Below are 24,617 nucleotides of genomic sequence, written 5' to 3'. Positions count from 1 at the left end.
TTTTTCGCTAGACAAAAAACACTTACTATTTAATTTTTATTTTCTAATTGAAAACAAGGAAGAACGCTATAGTCGAGTACCTCGACTATCAGATACCCGTTACTCAGATAAAGGGACAAAAGGGAAATTGAGATGTGCAAGCAGGAAAGCGAGATTGAAATGCGCCACCTACCCGCGATCTCAATATATGGTTATGTGGGCGGTAGACAGAATACAATAACAGTACAATTCAGTTAAAATTGTATACTAGCATCTAAATTGTAGGAGCCACAGTTTTGGGCGGCCTAGCTCTTATAGTTTCCGAGATCTCAGCGTTCATCCGGTTGGACGGACAGACGGACTGTGCTAGTGATCCTGATCAAGAATATATCTTTATATACTTTATTTTTATTTTTATATACTTTATGTGGTCGGAAACGCTTCCTTCTGCCTGTTACATACTTTCCGACGAATCTATTATACCCTTTTACTCTACGAATAACCATATAAAAATTACTTATTATGTAATATTATTATGTTTTTATACAAAAAAATTTCTAAATTATATCTTTGGTGTTTTTCAACATATGACCTCCTACGCTTGGAAGTAACATTTTTTAATTAGTTCTGAATTTCGAATTTAATTTTATCAAAATCGGAAGACTATATCATATAGCTGCCATAGGAACGATCGGAAAACTGGTGGGAAAATAATATGAAACAAATTATAGCTTCCGTGTTTTTTTTACGTATTATCTTATACTATTGGGAATTTCGAATTAAATTTGATAAAAATCGGACGACTCTAACATATAGCTGTCAAAGAAACAGTCAAAGAAAAAATGAAATAATTATTTTTAAAAAAATTGTTGCTTTGTTGATTTTGATTGTTATTTCTTTTACTCTGGGATATAGAATACTTTAACTTTTTAGCATTAGGAATTTAATTTTACTTTGTATTTGTTATCACTGAAGCTAGCATGGTGTTACTAACATTAATTATTTCTTATAACTATAAGGGTATACAAACTTCGGCTTGCCGAAGATAACTTCCTTTCTTTTTTTGATTGAAAATAAAACTCGATCTCCAATTTTTCCGATTCAAGACCGATGGCTGAAAATGGTCGGGAAATATGGTCCAAAACGACAAGGGACGACGGGATATGCGAGTGCGTATACGTTTTGTTCAATTATGGACAAGCTCTTGGAGCTGGCTGTCTTAATCTTGCTCTCTAGTTTATCCAAAGATTATGATAACTTTGTCATCCCCATGGGAACACGAGATAAGCTGCCCACCCTGGAGCGGCTTAAAACCAATCTACTAGAAAAAGGAAAGCACAGGGCAAGCGAACTAGGACCTTTCCGAAATGAGCGACAGACATATTTAAAGTGGGGCTCCGGCGGCTTCCTTACAGAAAACGAAGGCAGTGCTACAACTGTGGCTAGAGTGGTCCTTACAAGAGGGAATGCAAAGTCAAGAACAAGAAAAAAACGAAGAAGCAGCATCACACTAAGTCTTTCACGGTTCTGGGTTCCGGGAATGAAAGAAAACTTAATTTCAAAACGGAGCAATTAAGTCAGGATGGCGAGAACATTTTGCAATGTTTCAAGAAAAATAAGCTGTTTGTCTGAACGGAACAGTGTTTCGGAGCCAGGCAAAGCGATGCTAGTGTTAGGCGTAATAGGAATGGCCATTTAAATTACGCTAGCCTGATGATTCTCTCGAAACAAGGAATGTTATCTGAATTGAAAAGCGTAAAGTTTACTCTTGTCCAGTTGGCCAAAGAGCTAGTGAGACGGCTTGGAGGGCGCCGAGGTGAAGGCTACCGAACGGGTCGCAGTTTGCGGATAGCGAGCGCCCTGGTTCTGCACACTAGCTATGAATAAGCGTGGAAGTTGGTACGGCCCGGCAACCGCTAAGCCCAACAGTAACCGTAAATAAATAGCCCCGGACAGTCAGCGGGTATCTGCGCCGTAGCAGTACCGACGTCGCGAATGTGCTGCCGCCTCTGACAAATACCTTACACTCACTCCCCTCCCCACACGCTAAACCTACCTCTTCCCTTTCCCCCCAACACTTGTCTCACCCCGGGCTTGACTAAGGTGTAACTCGTACCGAGAGTCAATCTGGCTGGGAGCCCGAGGTAAAAAAATAACTCAGACTCAAACGGTGGGCTCAAACGGTGTTCTAAGTTAGCCTTACCCGGGTTACCCGGGTACAGCGGATCTTTGTAACCTAGTCAACAGACCTCTACATAGAGGAGACCCTCTACGATCAGAGCATAGCCAATATCTCAAGCCCTTCAAGTCCCCCGGCCCTGATGGGTTTTTCCCGGCCCAACTACAACCGACACTATACACATCCCTCCCTTGGCTGGTAGCCATCTTCCACGGCTACCTAGCACTAAACCACATTCCATCCAGGACCAAAGGCCGGCAAACCTTCCCACATACCTCAAAGGACTTCCGCCCGATAAGTCCCTCTTCCTTCTTGTTGAAGACCCTGGAAAGGCTAATTGACACCCACATCAGACGAACTACCAACCCAAGCCTACTCTCCAACGCATAACATGCGTACCGTAAAGGCAGATCAACAGATACCGCCCTCCACTTCCTAGTATCTTGTATAGAGAGGGGTTTTCGCAACTAGGAATACTTTTTGGCAGCTTTTCTAGACATATAAGGCGCCTTTAACAACGTCACCGCAACGGCTATCACTGGTGCTTTGACTGAAGTGGGCATGAAGCGGCCTATAGTGGGACTCATACATACCATGCTTACCAGCAGGGTAGTGTACTCCACTATGGGATCTGCACACTCGACCAGGACTGTCAGAAACCGTGCAAAAGGACAACAGTCAACATTAACCCAGAAAAGACCGAACTAGTTCTATTCACAAGGAAGTATAAGATACCAAGTTTAACTCTCCCAAAACTACACCAAAAGCGCCTAACCCTTAGCAACCAGGCAAAGTACTTCATAAAAAACTCAATTGGACGGACGACTGCACAGACCGCACACGTAAAGCTGCTATTACACTCTTCGCTTGTAAAAAAGCTATTGGGAGAAAGTGAAGTTTCTCCCCCGCAATAGTTTACTGACTATACACTGCAATAGACAGGGCCATTCTTTTTTACGGAAACATCGTCTGATGGCCTTCCCTAGAAAAGAATTGTTACCTTAAGATGCTTCACAAGATCCAAAGAAGCGCAGAGCTCTGCATCAGTGGGGCGCTTCGCACCACCACCACTAAATCATTGAACACAATCCTCGACCTTCAACCCCTGGCCATACTTGCTAAAAGCTGGGCGTCAGCAACAGCGCTGAGGCTCCGCGAAGCAGCGGCCTGGACAACAGGCTAAACAAGTCACTCCAGTATACTAACAAGTCAGTGTGTTTTTTAAGCGGAAGTCATAGTAATCCAGGAAGCCAAGTCCCTCCTCACATCACGACACAGACATTTACATCTTTTCGGACAGTCAAGCAGCCCTAAGGACCCTCAACTTTTACACAGCTATCTCAGCCACTATCTCTGAATGCCGCAAATCTCTGAACGAGATGGCCACTCATCTGAGAATCAACCTCATTTGGGTGCATGGACACCGTAATATGAGGGCAACTGCATAGCAGACGAGCTAGCAAGACAAGGGACAACCGCCAATATCCTTCGCGATAAGGACACGGTTGGTATGCCCATGGCTACCTGTAAGCTCCTCCTTAGGCAGAGATTGTACACCCAACAACCGATGGAACACAAGCTTAACTTGCCACAATTCCAGGCTCACTTGGCCAAACTACATCCCGAAAAAAACCAAAACTCTCCTACTATGCAACAGGGAAGACATTTCCACTCTTATAAATGGCCTCACGGGCCATTGTCTTAAAGGGCCTCACGCGCGTAGGCTGGGACTCAGCAACCACGACTACTGCCGCAGCTGTAAGGAGACAGACGAAGAGGAGAACATTGAACACCTCCTATACTTCTGCCCAGCGCATAACCTCAAACGTTTTCAAAAAAAGGACAAACTGGTCCGAGAAACCCAATAACCCATGAGCTAGGGAAAAGGATCTGCACAGTGATTACATGGGACCCAGTGTGGCCTAAGTGGGGGGATTAGTTACTAGTACACGCTAATCTAGAAGAGTTTTGATAGGCGGATGCTATCCAAACTGCTTGTTACATAAGGAACAGGTCGCCAACATCTGCTTTGATTGACAAAACACCTTACGAAGCATGGTTCCGTAACAGTCGCCCAACATGTCGACAACATGTTACTTTGATTGACAAAACCCCTTACCAAGCATGGTATGGTAAGAAACCCAGTGTTCTGGAAATACGAATATTTGGTTTGGGCAGAAACATTGAATTGAAAATAATATAATTTCAGCTGCTATGCAGAAGCTACAGTAAATCTTGTCATATAACTTTTAATAGATACAAATTTAGGAAATTAACGTCTTGAAATTTTTCATCTGTCATTATACCCGTTACTAGTGGAGTAAAAGGGTATTCTAGATTCGTCGGAAAGTATGTAACAGGTAGAAGGAAGAGTTTCTGACGCCATAAAGTATATACATTCTTGATCAGGATCACTAGCCGAGTCGATCTAGTCATGTCCGTCTGTCTTGCTGTCCGTATGAACGCTGAGATCTTGGAAACTATAAGATCTAAAATGTTGGGACTTGGTATGGGCTTCCTGTGCAGCGCAAGTTTAGTTAAGTAGCAGGGTGCCACGCCGAGTCCAACGCACACAAACGACCATAACACTTAAACACGTCAAGCGCCCACTTCTTTTATTATTTTGTAAATTCCAAAGACATGGGCAATGGTTCAAGATGTGGTCTAGTTTTTCACAATGCCTTCATGTATTGAGAGTGTGTTTCAGCGAAAATATTAGTCCAATTATGCGGGCCATATAATTCAAAATGTCAGAAAACAATTTTGTATTCTCAGCCATACCGCGGAACCGGCCATCGAAGGTTTAAAAAGGTTTGTATCGAACTTTTACTTAGGAGCACCCAAATATCTTAGAAAACTAGAAATTGTTTGTGGAAATTTCACGAAATTTAATTTGGTGTTCCTATGTAATCAATATTATGCAAATTCAATCGAGGTATCACACCACATGCAGAAAATCAGTTGTTTTCACTAATACGCCACCAAGCCGCTAATGGCGCTATATGATAGGCGACGCTATAGGCTAGGAAGCCCTATAGGCTAGGTGTGATAGTGGAAAAAAGCAGATCTGCTTCAAGCATATCTCCATCCCTCTCGCACTCCTTATAGCTGAGTAACGTAAAGTTTATATCAGAAGTTTTTTATGTTTAAGGTGTGATCGTCTATATTTACCAGTTACCAGTTATTAACCAGTTACTCGTAGAGTAAAAGGGTATATTGAATTCGAGGAAAGTATGTAACAGATTGAAGGAACCGTTTCAGACCCCATAAGGTATATAACGTACATTCTTGATCAGGATCACTAGCCGACTCGATCTAGCCATGTCCATATATCCGTACTACCGTGTGATCTGTCCGCTATGATCTCAGAAACTATAGAGTTAGAGAGTTGATATTTCAGATTTACAATCGTACGCAGCAAACGTTTGTTACGCGAATATGCTAATGTGCCACGAATACTCTAACGAATACAAATTTTATCTGAAATATATTGGTTACGTCAATAACAATCGGTGAACCCAAAGAAAAAGTTTGCCACGCACAAGTTTACCAAAACTGTGGCGCCCACTCTTTTGATGCTAGAATAACTATAGAAAAACAAAAAAAAAAAAAATACTTTGCAACGCTCAATATAACGCCCATTACGCTTAAATATGTCTGCCGCTCACATTACTATACATTGAAATCGCGTGTCGGTGGCGCTTTACAATCTGCGGACCGTTTCTACGCAATCTGGTCTATCAGTCTTAAAGGTATCTGGATTAAACCTTTCTATTACAGGTACGGACAACAATATAGGAATTATTGGGAACATAATAAAATAATATCTATAAAAAAAGGTTCGTGTTTTTTGACATGTATGATACTCTTGGGAGCGTCACTCTTTTAAAAATTTCACAATTTTGAATACAATTTTAGAAAAATCAGACGACTATATCATATAGCTGCCATAGGATCGATTGGATAATTATTTTTGATCATATTCTCTTCAGCTTCTGTAGTTATTTTTTAATATTCTAAAAATTGGAAAGCTTTTTGCATACATTGCTTCCATAGGAACGACCTGCAAGGGTCCTTTCTTGGTTTTTATGCTATTAGTTTCCTTGGGCCCTGACACTACAGAATTCGCAGACCGCTTGGCGGGTCAGTGAAACGTCAAGTAGAGCGGTGAGTTAGTGGTCGTGAATCATCCGTTGACATTGAATAGAATCTGCTGAATGCTGATCAGCAACTGTGCGCCTGGTACTACTACTCCTTGATTTTTTGGATGTTGGTAATGTTGAGCAACATTGGTTGCGATCTCGAGGTCTGCATGAATGTAGTCAATTCTCACTCAACAGTACTGTACGGTATTGTACTGAACTAATTTCTATCTGTACAGTATTTTTCATAACTTTAAAAATAAAGTACAATATTTTGTTGTTCTTACTGAGAGTGAGTGACAGAAAGTTGTAGTCCCAATAAATGAGATCTATGAGATGTCTCGTTTAACAACATATATACTTGTATAATTACACTGTACATTCAAAATTATGGGTTCATTACACAGGAACACTAAATTGAACTTTGTAAAATTTTCCTCGAACCATTTCTAGTTTTCCATGATAATTGGATCCTCCTGAGTAAAATTCCCCTACAAACTTGTGTTCCATCACCTACAGATTCCGCAGTATAGCTTGGAATACAAAAAACCTATGTTTGTCCACATATTATTTTAAGAGGCCTACGTCATTGGACTTATCTCAAACATTTTTGCTAAAACAAAATTACAAAAACATAACCATTGTACATATAAAGCTTCAAATCTTTCATACGCGAAATTGTATACACTTGCAGAATAGTACCTTCTACTTTTATAAAATAAAAAATAAAATATACATTTTTTTGGCCAGCATCAACAGTTAAGTCAGTCAAGCCATGTTCGTCCGTCCGTTTCTTCGTTTTAAAGTCTCTAATTTTTTAAGCTATCGGGACAAAACAAAACATTTCCTCTCTTCTCCCCAATTGTTATCCGAGGAAGTCCTCTTCTTCTTGATAGTTTAACGCTAATAGATATCCGCCAAATAATCCATTGTAAGCAAAGATGCGGGATAACCTGGTCTTATAAAATTAATTTATATTGGTATAGCTGTTAAAAAATGCGTGATTTAATTTAAAAAGTACACCTTCAACCCTTAAATGTTTGTTTCGTTAATTAATACCCAATTCAAGACAAATCGTTCAAATCGGATCGTAATTTTAAAGCTAGAGTTCAAATTTGACTTGTAGATTTTACTAGTGCGGCCAAAAATGGTTTAAATAGCACCATTAGTTAACTGAGTAACGGGGATGTACAAGCCGATGGACTCGATTACAGCGTTTCCTAGTCTTTCAAATTATTTTAGTTCTTACGAACTCTGCATTCATCTCCATTAAAATTATAATTACATTTTTAATTGCGATCACTCAGTTGACCGGAATCGTAGCTAACTTTGGGTTACTTTTTTATGAAGCTCTACAACGACGAGCTCTACAATAAAAAACCATAATTTTTTTATTTAAAAAAATAAATAAATTTACCTAGTAAACAAGGAAGAACGCTATAGTCGAGTACCTCGACTATCAGATACACGTTACTCAGCTATATGGAGATATGCAAGCAGCAAAGCGAGATTAAAATGCGCCACCTACCGGCGGTATACAGATTTAAGCGTTATGGGCGTTAGAGTGGGCGTGGCAAATTTTTTGGATCAATCGATAGATATTGACGAGACCAATACATTTCAGTTAAAATTTTTTATCTAGCATGAAAATTGTGGGCGTCACAGGTTTTTGCGGTTTGTGGGCGTTAAAGTGGGCGTGGCAAACTTTTTTTTGAATCAATCGATAGGTAATGACGAGACGAATACATTTCAGTTAAAATTTTTTATCTAGCATAAAAATTGTGGGCGTCACAGGTTTTCGCGGTTTGTGGGCGTTAAAGTGGGCGTGGCAAACTTTTTTTTAGGTCAATCGATAGGTATTGATGAGAACATTACATTTCAGTTAAAATTTTTATTCTAGCATCAAAACTGTAGGAGCCACAGTTTTGGGCGGTTTGTGGGCGTTAGAGTGGGCGTGGCACTCTACTGAAACAAACTTGCGCTGCGCAGGAATCTCAGGAATCTGCGTGCCTAATCCCAGTATTGTAACTCTCATAGTTTCCGAGATCTCAGCGTTCATACGGACAGACGGACAGACGGACAGACGGACAGACGGACAGACGGACATGGCTAGATCGACTCGGCTAGTGATCCTGATCAAGAATATATATACTTTATGGGGTCGGAAACGCTTCCTTCTGCCTGTTACATACTTTCCGACGAATCTAGTATACCCTTTTACTCTACGAGTAACGGGTATAATAATGTATAAATCGTTCAAAAACAAAGAAAAAAAGTACCCAATAAACTTTAAAAACAGTGCGGTATCATGGGTCAACCCTGTTTAATAATAATACCATCTGCAAAGACATACAATGAGCTAACTATTACAAGGTACGAGTAAAAACATTAAACAATTATTTTCAGTTTCATACTCACTTTTGCAAATAACAACTTATTCGACGGAGAATCTTTTCCAAGTCTGTGCTCTGAAGTTGAGCAGGCATCCATAAAAGTTTGCGCAATGACACTCAAACAGGAATCCACACAATACGTTTTATTTACGTCAAATATAAAATCTGGATTCTTTATAAAATTAACCCAGAATCGAAGGGGCAAACAATTTGATTTCCAAGCGTGTACAATATCCGTATCAGCAATGTCATGACGTCGCGCAGCTTCATCTAGTAAATCAAAAAGCCATTTCACTGCAGGTGGTAACTCCTCATTTACGGTTAAAATAATTGAAAAGAAATCATCAACAAATTTTTGTATAGTTCCCTTAGTGGCCAAAAGACGTGTTAAGTAGACCTCTGGTATCGTTTTGTTTACCCTCTCATTACAATTATTTACGCAATGCGATGATTGCATTGCTGGCGAAGCTCCAGATAAGGCAGAGTTTTTAATGTTCATATAATGATCAGGTATAATGGGCTTGATAAGATGGTAAAGTCGAGGTTGCTGCAATCCTGACTCGATGTCATTATTAATTATAATATGGCTTTGCGAATTATTTATAAAATAAACTGCAATAAAAGAATATAGCTATGTTTATTATTTTATTAAGTTGAGTTTAAAACTTACAATTGTGGTAAGGTGCTGGATTTTGGTTTTTTCCATACGGTATATGGTAGCTATCATTTTGCCTTGCTATAAGTGACATCACAGCCGATTCTTTTACTCCGTAATGGGCCAATGTGTTGAGGCGTTTCCATCCATTAATTGTTTTTGTAGTTAGGTCTTCATCTTGTAATGTGAGATGACCTCCTCTTCCATGCCTCCATTCTAAGTCAACTTCGTGTACAGATGGTCTCATAGAAAACGGAGTATTTTTAAAAATCGCGTCGAGGATTTTTAATTTAACTTGGGATATGGTATCCCAGTCGTTCACACGACATTGGACTTTTTCATCAAGATCATCTTGTAAAATGTGCAATATTACAACAGAATGGGTAACTTGTTCGTGAAGAAGCCGTTCTTCTGAAAGTGAATAGCGAGCATCGTTTGTTATTGCGTCCACCAAACCCTTTTCAATTTGATGCTTGATTGCCTTGAACAGCAAAAATAAATTGGATCCAGCATATTCTTTCAGGTAGTCGTACATACAAATTGCTAAGTAGTTAGTTAACATTTTTTCAACTACGCTCTCAGTGCGTCGTAGCATTAGCTGAGGATGTTTGCTGGCAAGCGATTTGTCAATTAATCGCAATAAAAGGGACTTTAAAATTTCTGTTGCATATTCCATTTTATTCATTAGAACAACCATAAGTAATGAGGCTACGTTAACTCGATCGCGTATTGAGAAAGACGACCTTTGAGCTTCTAAAGTTTCTATGAACATTAGTAAAAAATACTTGTTACCAATAAGTTGCTCAAATTGTATCATAGCTGCATCATAGTTAGTGTGCGGGCTACTTCCACGAAATTTTGGAGAATTTAGAATAGGATGATCTGATACACCGGGAAAAAATACTTTCATAATATAGTTGACGTGATCTAACGTTGGTATACCGGTGCTCTCCAAATCAGCTGTTAGATCGGTCATGTCCGTTTGTAGTTCAGCAAATGCCTGTTTACACTCAGAACGGACGTTGCTTTCTAATGTAATCATCTGTATCTGAATGCGTTTGTATTCACGTTCTGCTTGTGTCGATTTCCTCCTGAATATTATCAGTACGATAACCAGAACGATGACAAGTACTGCCACCGTCAACACAACGACAAACAAGGCATGAGAAAAAACATAGGGTTTATTTAAATCATACTTCAGATATCCTATGACGAAACGCAGATTTCGTCCTACTTTAACCACAACTAGAGGTAAATCTGTCGATTGATCCACACCATTTTCATCAGTTGGGAGTGGTTGATGCTCCGGTGGAATGCACAAAAGTTGAGTTAGTGCTAGACTGGTAATATTGCATTGAGTGGTACCAATGGTTACATTAACGTCGTATTCATCAGCTGCCAAATTTAGTAGCTCACCTTCAATAACCAAGCTGTCACCCTTGTATAGTTTGATGCCGTCATTTGGAAATGGTAAATACTTGGGATCAGCTAAATAAACAATAGTGCTCCTAATATCATGAAAATATTTATTTAAGTCTCGAACAAGCTGTACATTGTCCATTACAAAACTAAGTTGTAAATTCAGTTGCGTTTCATGGACTTTTACAAAAGTTGTAACATCCATATTATTATTGACGAAATAGCTAGGCGCAGTTCCCCCTGTTGTGTATATGTGAAAGTTGTCTACGAAGTCCGCTCTTCGCTTTTGCCTAGTAAACTCATTTTGAAGCCCACTTTCAGTTAAATGAGAAGAATTTTTAAAATCAAATTCAGAATCCATCACTCTGTTTGAACTTTTAAAGGCTTGAAATTTATAATTTACTGGAGGAGATGGGCATTCCATTTGATTCGAATTGATTACTACGCAAGACGTTTTGTTTACTCTTTCATTATCAAAAAAAACCTCAAGTTCAGGTTTTTGAATTGAATCAAGATATATTCCATGAACGGTCAGGACGCGACCACCACTTACAAAACTGCGTAGAGGCTTGATTTGCATTATGCGCGGATCCTGGGTATAGTTAAATATAGAACAGGGCTGCCTTGGTGGCGTACGGAATTGGTAAGTACCAAAATTACTTCGTGTCGGATTTTTATTGGTAATACCTCCGGGTGACATCTGACATTCTAAAGTTCGATTGGCACCGTCAATTACCAGGTGTAGAGACCTTATTGGTTCTGGCTGGGTCGCCTCTGATGTAGTACAACTTACTTGAGATGACGAAGCCTGTGTAACATTTATATGACACTCATACTCATCTAAAAATGCACGCATGGTTGATCCAATGTTCAAAAACTTTCCTATTAATGACAATTGTGTTCCTCCAGACCTGGGTCCAATCGTGGGATATAATCCTGTTAACAACACATTTTTAAAATGAAACTGTACACTAGATTCAGTATACCCTGCATCATTGGCAACCTTTATAGGCGCTGACATTTCATACATCACTGCTCCAGTGCGGCATTCGATCTTTACCGAAATTTGGTAGTTGACTAGTTCACAAGGCACAGACCCGATAAATATTTTCCCACGCACATCTTCTTCGCGAATACCCAAATTACTGCCTTCGATTGTAATAAGGGTACCACCCTCAATAGGTCCCGATAACGGTTTAATAATATCGATCCTTGGTAAAGGGCACTCGTTTTCTTTAGTAGTTTTTGATCGTGCACTAATAGAGCGATCACTGTCTGATATGCAAGTCTCATTATATACACATGAGTTGCTGCACCAAGCACATTGGTATTTTGGATCACGAGTGACACACAAGCTGCAATCAGCATGATCACGATGAGAGCCCAGTACGTCGCACTTATATAATGTAACATTTGCGGTGTCCACGTAGTGCTGAAAATTCCATGTAATTACAACCCTTGCTTGGTATTCATGTGTATTAGTCTCGTAGAAATACGGTGTTTTTTCACAAACAACAATCTTGTTCGACTCAATGTGCGCAGGCAATAGCATCTGAGCAGCTTCAATATGGATTGTACATAAGAATCCAGCGTGAGCGCTTTTGGGTTTTGGTAAGTTTTCTATCTCTAGACGAATTTCTTTTGGCACACGCACCGGTAAAAGAATCGCCGGACGATTGTTTTTTAAATGGGGGCATTGAGCAACACTACTTACAGCATTTTCTATATTACGGCATTGTAATGATTGGTGAACACATTTATTGTCAAAAATACACCAATTGCAGCCCCATGAACTGTGCAGACATTCTTGGCAATTTCCATGATGCGAACAGTCAAAGAATGCAAAATATCTGGATACAAAGTCCTTATTTGTCTCCGAACTTCTTACGGACAATGGCACCAAAACATGGTCTGTATTAGTTGGTATTACTGGTCTTTCATCTAGTGGGGGCGTAGCACATCCAAGTCCATTGTCCAGGATTTCGGCATCAATAGGGGTAGAGTTTCCGAAGACACATCGATATTTTGCATTAAAAGGTTCGGGCAGCGTTCGAATTATTAAGTGCAGGTGTGTTAGATCAGTTATTGGTATTTTCTCCGGGATAATAGATTCAAACTCAATGCACTGCTGTCCACTGCCCAATGAAAGCCATCGCGATGCTGACGTATCTCGCTGACAAGTTGACCGCACAGTGCACCGTTTTTCCAAGGAACACCATCCACAGAAAGGATCTCGAGACTCCAAGCAAGCTGAACAATTTGTGTATACAGAACAGTGCTCGATTCGGAGTTTAGTTATTTTACGCTGAGATAGAACGTAAAGGAAATCTTTTTTGGGCGACATCATAGTGTTGGGTAGTATCCGATTTCCAGCGTCCACGACTATTTCTTCGTACTCACCTGGGCTTTGACCAGATAATAAAACTTTTTTTATCACTCCATTATCTGTTCCAAGAAAAGCAAGGGAATGCTGTTGATCAGTCGTTGAAGTTGCGGTCACTGACGTAACTGACACATTATCAAAATGAAAGAGAGCCTGTGTTGTAATAGGGGACACTCCGCTTATCTTAAGTCCTACAGAACAAAAGTTGTATATGTTACCGAGCGAGCCAACTATTGGGCACCGGCCGTCATTAATAGTGCCCGATATATAACCCAAATTTCGATCCTTTATGGTTCCGTTAAAGCACAGATGGATATTTTCAATAAACATGTCCTCAATATCTTTTATGCTATATATGCACATAGCTGATTTGCTTTCTGGCTGATTGCTTATCTCTTTCGAGGGCGAAAAAACAGTTACTAACACGTGATCATCCTTTTTTATGCCCATTTTCTGAGCTAATTTTTGGCTCGCAGGGGTTATTTTGGCATCGCGTAGTATATTGTAGTCAATATGGTTTTCAGTTGCCGTACATTGAACTGTTATTTCAGTATAGCTGTCATAATTGGGATCTGTAATACATATACGAGCCAAACGGGTTACATAACCTGCCTCATCAGCTAAATGTGATTTTTTTTGAACAATAATAAAGTACGCATATTCAGAAGAGTTAAAGCCATAAACATAATCGACCAAGAAATGATCCCGGTATTTGACATCGATATTTATAATTGACTGCTGTATTGAGAACTCTGCGTAGTTTAAATCATCAAGACGACGGGACGAAATGGCAGGTACGTCATGGCGATAATCCCCAACGTTCGTGAACGTGGTTCCCACATATAAAATATCCTCCTCTTTCCATGAATATCGTGCAGGACCTACAAATGCATATGTTGATGCATTTTCATCATTTGCAGCTAACGGAACTGCGACAAACTGAGGCGTTGATGGAAACCGTGGCAGGCTGTAAATTTCGCAGGCTCCTGTAAATAAAAAATAAGAGTATATCATTTGTTATCATAATTACCAATCTGACAAGAAACGTATTTTTAAGCAAATCGATGGATATTGACAAAAAACAAAACATTTTTGTTAAAATACATATTTTAGCATTAAAACTGTGGGCGCCACAGTTTTGGGCGGTTTGTGAGCGCTAGAGTGGACGTGACAATTTTTTAGGCCAATCTATATTGGTCGACGAAACCAGACCTTTCAAATAAATTGTATACCCTTGCAGTGGGTATAATGACTTCAGTCAGAAGTTTGTAACGCAGTGAAGGAGACGTTTCCGACCCCACAATGTATATATATTCTTGATCAGCATCACTAGACGATTCGATCTAGCCATGTCCTTCTGTCCGTCCGTTTCTACGCAAACTAGTCTCTCAGTTTTAAAGCTATTGGGGTGAAAATCTTCTTTCTTTTGCAGGTAGTATATAAGTCGGAACCAGCCGGATCGGACAACTATATCTTATAGCTCCCATAGGAATAATCGAAAAAAAAATTTTAAGAAAATATTTCTTTGGTGTTTTGTAACACATAACCTCCTAAGCTTGGAAATAACATTTTTTAATTAGTTCTGAATTTTGAATTTAATTTAATCAAAATCGCACGACTATATCATATAGCTGTCGTAGCAGCGATCGGAAAATTGGTGGGAAAATAATATGAAACAAATTATAGCTTCGGTGTTTTTTGACATATTATCTTATAGTATTGAAAATTTTTTTTTTGTATTTTTAAGAATTTTGAATTAAATTTTATAATTATAACTGCAAGGGCTTACAAACTTCGGCTTGCCGAAGCAAACTTCCTTTCTTGTTTTGTTTTAGCATCAAAACTGTAAGCGCCAAAATGTTGGGCAGTTTGTGATCGTTAGAGTGGGAGTGGCTTTCTTAACTAAGTTAGTCGTAACTTTAATTAACAGTGCGATTGGGTACGATCCTTAGCATTTGGATAATTATTAATAAATAAAATCCATTTTAATTTACACTAAAACAAAATCTTGAATAATGTGGACATGCTTTAGCGACAAGGGAGTTTTTGGGCGTGGCTGATAGAAAATACCTCAACTTAATTTCGCATCCATAAAAGCTTGTTTAAAACTCATGTCTCACGTCAAAGAACGAATGCTTTTAAAACAGCAAATGAATACCTCACTGTGAAAATATGTACAATTTTTTCTGTACTCAATGTATGTACTAAATGTATACTTTATTTATACCTGTTACTCGTAGATCTAGCCATGTCCGTATGAACGCTGAGATCTCGGAAACTATAAGAGCTACAATACTGGGATTAGGCATGTAGATTCCTGAGATTCCTGCGCAGCGCAAGTTTGTTTCAGCAATGTGCCATGCCCACTAACCGCCCAAAACTGTGGCTTCTACAGTTTTGATGCTAGAATAAAATTTTTATCTGAAATGTATTGTCCTTATCAGTACCTATCGATTAACTTTAACGCCCACAAACCGCCCAAAAACTTCAAAAAATCGTAAGTATGAACGCGGATATCTAGAGGATAGAGAATTGGGATTTCAGATTTAGATTCCGTAGCCTTGTACGCATTGCAAGTTTGTTACGCGAAGATGCCCCGCCCACAAACTGCCCAAACCTGTGGCGCCCAAAATGTTCATGCTAGATAAAAAATTTTAACTGAAATGTATTAGTTTTGTTAATAACGCCCATAACGCCTAAATCTGTCTACAGCCCACATAACCATATATTGAGATCGCGGGTAGGTGGCGCATTTCAATCTCGCTTTAATGCTGGCATATCTCCATTTCCCGTTGGTCCCTTTAGCTGAGTAACGGTTATCTGATAGTCGAGGTACTCGACCAAAGCGTTCTCCCTTGTTTTGACTCTAATGCCAAATTCTGTAGCCACTTACACATACACTGTGAACATGGCGATGATGCAAGAATTTTTGCATAATGATTTTTAATTATGTACTTTTACTATCTTCGTAAGAATAGTTCTGCCTAACGCGGTCATTGTATCCACAAAGTGCTTAAACTCTGAAAAGATGCACTCATTCACTTTCGGTTGTGTTGGTACTCTTAACAATTCCTTCAATTCTGTAGTCAGTTCTGGGTGACATCTCAGCAGGCAAATTTAATCTGCCGCTGACGACGTCGGGACGGAGAAGCAGATATTCGTAGACATCCCTCTTTTTCTTTGTCTTATAATCTAGTGTTCTTTGCCGTTAATCAGCGTTCGCAGAGTCGGAATTCGATTTCCGTTATTCTCTCATGCTAATACGCCTTAGAAAAACAAAACAAAAACGCGTTAAGGAGTTAGAAAGAAGATGTATTTTTTTTGGCGTAAATCGTCAGAAAACAAACGTTTAAAAAAGGTGCAACGGCAACTTTAAGTTTACAAGTGCGTTTATAAGTTTAAGACAGGTAAGTGATACTATAATTAATTAGTTACAAGCAGTTAAATTATGTAAATCGTTTATATAGAGTTTTTGATTTATTCCTGTGAAATAAGTGTACTATATATAACTATAATATATTTAAAACTTATATTTAATTTCAGTAAATTAGTTATACAAAACCAAAAAAATAAAATACCGCATTATAAATAACAAAAGAGGTTTACAAAAAAACCAGAAAGAAAGCTATCTTCGGCAATACGAAGTTTTTATACCCTTGCAGGTAGTTGTTTCCGTGGGAGCATTGTATGTACAGAGCTTTCCGAATTTTAGAAAACTAATAACTAAGTACAGAAATGTTTACCGAAATCGAAATATATTATTTTTTTGTATTATTTCGACATTAATTAACCGATCGCTCCATTGACAGCTTTATGTTAAGGTCGTCAGATTTTCTTATATTTTTTTCGAAATTCGGAAATATCTAAAGATTGATATTCCCATGATTAGAAGTTAATATGACAAAAAATATCGAAGTTACAATTTATAATGATTTCATTCTGAAGTTTCCAACACAGTGAGAAATACGCTTCAGACCCCATAAGTTATATATTCTTGATCAGCACCACTAGACGAGTCGATCTATCCATGTCCGTCTGTCCGTTTCTACGTAAACTAGTTTCTTAGTTGTGAAGCTATCGGTATGAATGAAACCTTCCCTAAAGTCTTATTTCTATTGCAGATAGTATATAAGTCGAAACGCGCCGGATCGGACAACTACATCCTACAACTCCCAAAGAAATGAGCAAAAATATACTTCAAAAAATTTATAAAATAAAAGTGGAGTAAAAGGGTGTACTAGTTTCGTCGAAAAGTATTTAACAGGTAAAGGGAAGCGTTTTCGAACCTTAATCGTATTTTTTTTTTTTTGATCAGGATCAGTAGCCGAGTAGATCTAGACATGTCCGTATTCTGTCTGTCCGTATCAACGCTGAGATCTCGGAAACTATAAAAGCTAGGAAGTTTGGATTTGGTATGTAGATTCTTGAGCTTCTTTCACCATGCCCATGGCCATAGCATAAAGATTAACGGGTATGTGATATGTCGAAGGACTCTATTTCTAGTTATACCCGTTACTCGTAGAGTAAAAGGGTATTCTAGATTCGTCGGAAAGTATGTAACAGGCAGAAGGAAGCGTTTCCGACCCCACAATGTATATATATTCTTGATCAGGATCACTAGCCGAGTCGATCTAGCCATGTCCGTCTGTCCGTCTGTCTGTCCGTCCGGATGAACGCAGAGATCTCGGAAACTATGGGAGCTAGGCTATTGAGATTTGGCGTGCAGATTCCTGAGCTTCTTACGCAGCGCAAGTTTGTTTCAGCACAGTGCCACGCCCACTCTAACGCCCATAACGCTTAAATCTGTATACCGCCGGTAGGTGGCGCATTTTAATCTCGCTTTGCTGCTTGCATATCTCCATATAGCTGAGTAACGGGTATCTGATAGCCGAGGTACTCGACTATAGCGTTCTTCCTTGTTTTATTTTAGTTTTTCGATAGTGTATATGGGATATAGTTACCCAAGCAGGCCCGATAAGGGAATATAACTTCGGCGAGCCAAAGATATGTTAACTAAAAGTAAAAAGTATTTATCTGAGAGATACATGCAAATGTCTTTCAATGTTTAAGCTTTCACTTATTTTACTTCTTAATTTACATACTTACGTCGCCCGAAAGGCAATAATTTACCCATTACTCATAGAGTAAAAGGGTATACTAGATTCACCGGAAAGTATGTTGTAACAGGCAGAAGGAAGCGTTTCCGACCCCATAAAGTATATATATTCTTGATCAGGAGCACTAGCCGAGTCGATCTAGCCATGTCCGTCTGTCCGTCTGATCGTCTGTCCGTCTGTCCATATGAACGCTGAGATCTGCAGATTCATAAGATTCCTGCGCAGCGCAAGTTTGTTTCAGCAATGTGCCACGCCCACTCTAACGCCCACAAACCGCCCAAAACTGTGGCCCCTCAGTTTTGATACTAGAATAAAAATTTTCACTGAAATGTAGTGTTCTCATTAATACCTATCGATAGATCCAAAAAAAACGCCCACTTTAACGCCCAAAAACCGCCCACAAACTTCAAAAATTCGTAAATATGAACGCGGATATCTCGAAAACTATCAAAGATAGAGAAATGGGATCTCAGATTTAAATTCCGTAGCCTTGTACGCAGCGCAAGTTTGTTACGCGAATATGCCACGCCCACTCTAACTCCCAAACATGTGGCGCAATTTTCATGCTAGATAAAAAATTCCCCTGTCCGTTCGTTTCTTAGGAAATACCCTTTGGTGTAAAATAAAACAGCTGACTGCAGTGGACATTTTGGGACGGTGTTGGTTTTTATCTGCGCGCATTAGTTTTGCATACATTTGATGCATAAGATGCAGGAATCAAAAAATAACCACGAAGAGACTTATATTTATAAATTGTATAGTGTTTTATTTGCAATATTGTATAATTCGACAAAAATGTTCCCTGCCATAGCTTTTGGTACAATTACAACATTAAACAAGGAAGAACGCTAAAGTCGAGTAACTCGACTATCAGATACCCGTTACTCAGCTTAAGGGACCAAAGGGAAATGGAGATATGCAAGCAGCAAAGCGAGATTAAAATGGTCCACCTACCGGCGGTAGACAGATTTAAGCGTTATGGGCGTTAGAGCTGCAAAAAAATCGATGGAACCATCGATAGTATCGATGGTTGGCCGCCGGTGACCGACTTCGATATTTTTCAGACTATCACGATAGTTTTACAAAAAATTCGAACAACAACACCAAAATACATTGTGTTGAAATAAAAGTTAGGTCAACTATATTTTGCATATTTAAATTTGAATATTAAGAATCTTTATATTAAATTAAAAACTCCTTTATTTCCCCTTCACAGCTTTGCCAAGTCCCCTATTCTCAGTCAATGTGAACTGAAACGTATTTTAATTGCATTTTAATAATAAAACGTTTTTAAATTGCAATTAATAACGAAACGTAATTGCATTTTAATAATAAAACGTATTTAAATTGAATTCTAATAAGAAGGTACGCACATATTTAATAACGAAACGTAATTAAAATGCATAACGAAATAAAAACAAATCGTAATTAAAATGCATTTGAATTACGAAACGTAATTAAACGTTAATAATGAAACGTAATTAAATTGAATAACGAAACGTAATTAATAACGAAACGTAATTAAAATGCATTTGAATAATGAAACGTATATAAGTTGCATTTGAATAACGAAACGTAATTAAAATGCATTTGAATAACAAGACGTAATTAAATTGCATTCGAATAACGAAACGTAATTAAAATGAATTTGAATAACAAAACGTAATTAAATTGCATTTCAATAATAAAACGTAAATAAACTCCACTTTAATAATGAAACGTAATTAAATGCATTTAAATAACGAAACGTAATTAAAATGCATTTTAATAACGAAACGTAATTAAACTGCACTTTAATAATGAAACGAAATTAAAATGCATTTAAATAACGAAACGTAATTAAACTGCACTTTAATAATGAAACGTAATTAAAATGCATTTAAATAACGAAACACAAATAAAATGCATTTGAATAACGAAACGTAATTAAAATGCATTTAAATAACGAAACGTAATTAAACGGCACTTTATAATGAAACGTAATTAAAATGCATTTAAATAACGAAACGTAATTAAAATGCATTTGAATAACGAAACGTATTTAAAATGCATTTAAATAACGAAACGTAATTAAACGGCACTTTAATAATGAAACGTAATTAAAATGCATTTAAATAACGAAACGTAATTAAAATGCATTTGAATAACGAAACGTAATTAAAATGCATTTAAATAATGAAACGTAATTAAATGCATTTAAATAACGAAACATAATTAAAATGCATTTGAATAACGAAACGTAATTAAACTGCACTTTAATAATGAAACGAAATTAAAATGCATTTAAATAACGAAACGTAATTAAAATGCATTTTAATAACGAAACGTAATTAAACTGCACTTTAATAATGAAACGTAATTAAAATGCATTTAAATAACGAAACGTAATTAAAATGCATTTGAATAACGAAACGTAATTAAACTGCACTTTAATAATGAAACGTAATTAAAATGCATTTAAATAACGAAACATAAATAAAATGCATTTGAATAACGAAACGTAATTAAAATGCATTTAAATAACGAAACGTAATTAAACGGCACTTTAATAATGAAACGTAATTAAAATGCATTTAAATAACGAAACGTAATTAAAATGCATTTGAATAACGAAACGTATTAAACTGCAGTTTAATAATGAAACGTAATTAAAATGCATTTAAGTAACGAAACGTAATTAAAATGCATTTGAATAACGAAACGTAATTAAAATGCATTTAAATAATGAAACGTAATTAAATGCATTTAAATAACGAAACATAATTAAAATGCATTTGAATAACGAAACGTAATTAAACTGCACTTTAATAATGAAACGAAATTAAAATGCATTTAAATAACGAAACATAATTAAAATGCATTTGAATAACGAAACGTAATTAAACTGCACTTTAATAATGAAACGTAATTAAAATGCATTTAAATAACGAAACGTAATTAAAATGCATTTGAATAACGAAACGTAATTAAACTGCAGTTTAATAATGAAACGTAATTAAACGGCACTTTAATAATGAAACGTAATTAAAATGCATTTAAATAACGAAACGTAATTAAAATGCATTTGAATAACGAAACGTAATTAAACTGCACTTTAATAATGAAACGTAATTAAAATGCATTTGAATAACGAAACGTAATTAAACTGCACTTTAATAATGAAACGAAATTAAAATGCATTTAAATAACGAAACATAATTAAAATGCATTTGAATAACGAAACGAATTTAAACTGCACTTTAATAATGAAACGTAATTAAAATGCATTTGAATAACGAAACGTAATTAATGGAGATATGCAAGCAGCAAAGCGAGATTGAAATGCGCCACCTACCCGTGATCTCAATATACGGTTATGTGGTTTTCGACAGAAATATTCATATTCTGATGGTTCCGGTGTTGTTGTGGTTCCTTAAAAATGGCTGGCGGTGCAAAAAGCAAGTGAATGGCAAAGATATAAAGAGCTTAAATTCACATATATTCTTCATGAAAATATTGGTGGACACAAGGTTAGGAGCAGAATGTGAAGCAGGATGTGGAAATCGTGTGCAACGTGCAAAAAGCAAAGTCGTTAAAAAAGGTCAACCGGCTTGGAAGTTCGGTGTGGGATCTTTTTGAGAGGACCAAAGATGGATAGACAGCCAAATTGGTTTTTAACCAAAGAAATGTTATTTGGTTTCTCATAAATATGTATTAAAAAGATCTCACTTGAATTTAAACTTATTGCGTTTTTAATTGTCAATAATTGAAAATAATAATTTATTTTTAAAAATACCCCTATTATATTGGTTTTACATGAATACCCCTTATGCTTATATATGAGCGATACTATCGCGATAGAACCGAGGTTTAGTCCGCAAACTATAAAGACTATCGATGGGGCTACCATCGATGTTTTTGCAGCTCTAATGGGCGTTAGAGTGGGCGTGGCAAACTTTTTTTTTGATCAATCGATAAGTATTGACGAGACCAATACATTTCCGTTAAAATTTTATATCTAGCATGAAAGTCGTGGGAGTCACAGGTTTTGGGCGGTTTGTGGGCGTTAGAGTGGGCGTGGCCTTAGCTGAAACAAACTTGCGCTCCGTAAGAAGCTCAGGAATCCGCACGCCAAATCTTAATAGCCTAATAGTTTCCGAGATCTCAGCGTTCATCCGGACGGACAGACATATGGACAGACGGACATGGCTAGATCGACTGGGCTAGTGATCCTGATCAAGAATATATATACTTTATGGGGTCGGAAACGCTTCCTTCTGCCTGTTACATACTTTCCGACGAATCTAGTATACCCTTTTACTTTACGAGTAACGGGTATAAAAATATATTTAAAACCGCTATAAATTTGATTAAATTTTTTATTTTCAATATGTTTTGGGTCCATTGCAAACATATTTCGAGGATTAAGCATTATATGGCCGACCACTCTTAACTCGGAGCACTCATGTAAGTCCTCAATAGATGATTCCCAGCGAAGGGGTGGGGGTAGTCCAGCCACCGAGAAGCACGTTACAGTGTCCGAGTAGAATTTGACGAACATCAAGTAAACGCAGTTGATCTTAAGATACTAACCATTTGCAAAATCAAAAAAACATTGCACATTTTTTTTAAGGCTTGCCACCCTGCTGAAACAAACTTGCGCTGCACAGAAAGCCCATGAATCTGCATGCCAACATTCTAGCATTTATAGTTTCCGAGATCTCAGCGTTCATACGGACATGACTAGATCGACTCGGCTAGTGATCCTGATCAAAAATATATATACTTTATGGAGTCGGAAACGCTTCCTTCTACCTCTTACACACTTTCCGACGAATATAGTTACTATTAATACTAGATTCGTCGGAAAGTATATAACAAGTAAAAGGAAGCGAAGTATTGATATGAAAGAATACCAGCTTGATAGAAAATAACATCAGTTTGATATGAATGCTTATCAGTTTGATATGAAAACTTATCAGTTTGATTTTGAAAACAAGGAGTACCTCGACTATCAGATACCCGTTACTCAGCAAATGGAACCAAAGGGAAATGGAGATACGCAAGCAGCAAAGCGAGATTGAAATGCGCCACCTACCCGTGATCTCAATATGTGGTTATGTGGACGGTAGACAGATTTAAGCGTTATGTGCGTTAAAGTGGGCGTGGCAAACTCTATTTTGGATCAATCGATAGGTATTGACGAGACCAATACATTTCAGTTTTGTATCTAGCATGAAAATTGTGGGCGCCACAGGCGTGGGCGGTTTGTGGGCGTAGCATATTTGCGTAACAAATTTGCGCTGCGTACAAGGCTACGGAATCTAAGTTTGAGATCCCATTTCTCCATCTTTGATTGTTTCCGAGATATCCGCGTTCATATTTACGATTTTATGCAGTTTGTGGGCGGTTTGCGGGCGTTAAAGTGGGTGTGGCAAACTTTTTTTGGGTCAATATATTGATGATAGGTATTGATGAGAGCAATACATTTCAGTTAAAATTTTAATTCTAGCATCAAAACTGTAGGAGCCACAGTTTTGGGCGGTTAGTGGGCGTGGCACATTTCCGAAACAAACTTGCGCTGCGCAGGAATCTCAGGAATCTGGATGAATCTGGAACTGAATTCGTAAACAATGCGGATTTCCCATTAACAGTAAAAACAAGGAAGAACGCTATAGTCGAGTACCTCGACTATCAGATACCCGTTACTCAGCTAAAGGGACCAAAGGGAAATGGAGATATGCAAGCAGCAAATCGAGATTTAAATACGCCACCTACCGGCGGTAGACAGATTTAAGCGTTATGGGCGTTAGAGTGCGCGTGGCAAAATTTTTTTTGGATCAATCGATAGGTATTGACGAGATTAATACATTTCAGTTAAAATTTTTTATCTAGCATGAAAATTGTGGGCGTCACAGGTTTGGGCAGTTTTTGGGCGTTAAAGTGGGCGTGGCAAACTTTTTTTAAGTCAACCGATAGGTTTTGATGAGAACAATACATTTCAGTTAAAATTTTTATTCTAGAATCAAAACTGTAGGAGCCACAGTTTTGGGCGGTTTGTGGGCGTTAGAGTGGGCGTGGCACTCTACTGAAACAAACTTGCGCTGCGTAAGAAGCTCAGGAATCTGCACGCCAAATCTCAATAGCCTAGCTCCCATAGTTTCCGAGATCTCAGCGTTCATCCGGACAGACGGACAGACGGACATGGCTAGATCGACTCGGCTAGTGATCCTGATCAAGAATATATATACTTTATGGGGTCGGAAACGCTTCCTTCTGCCTGTTACATACTTTCCGACGAATCTAGTATACCATTTTACTCTACGAGTAACGGGTATAAATACCATACCATTATTTTGTCACAAATATGA

At 37.9% G+C, this 24,617-nt stretch overlaps 1 protein-coding gene across 2 annotated transcripts in view; it reads right to left on the bottom strand.

The window, feature by feature from the left end:
• The window catches only part of PlexB (plexin B), a 31,057-nt gene that overhangs the window by 3,109 nt on the left and 3,331 nt on the right, over positions 1 to 24,617 (bottom strand). Inside the window, exons 2-3 of one of the 2 annotated variants that reach the window (XM_017088640.4) lie at positions 9,364 to 14,136; positions 8,719 to 9,305 (exon numbers count right to left, since the gene is read on the bottom strand). In XM_017088640.4, coding sequence (XP_016944129.1) covers positions 8,719 to 9,305; positions 9,364 to 14,136 — 5,360 coding nt within the window. Of the gene's footprint in view, positions 1 to 8,718; positions 9,306 to 9,363; positions 14,137 to 24,617 lie in introns of those variants that run through there. The other variant, XM_036822744.3, reaches the window with a different exon arrangement.

Source organism: Drosophila suzukii, chromosome 4, assembly GCF_043229965.1.
Source record: "Drosophila suzukii chromosome 4, CBGP_Dsuzu_IsoJpt1.0, whole genome shotgun sequence".
NCBI lineage: Eukaryota > Metazoa > Arthropoda > Insecta > Diptera > Drosophilidae > Drosophila > Drosophila suzukii.
This window is presented reverse-complemented; position numbering and strand designations above follow the sequence as displayed.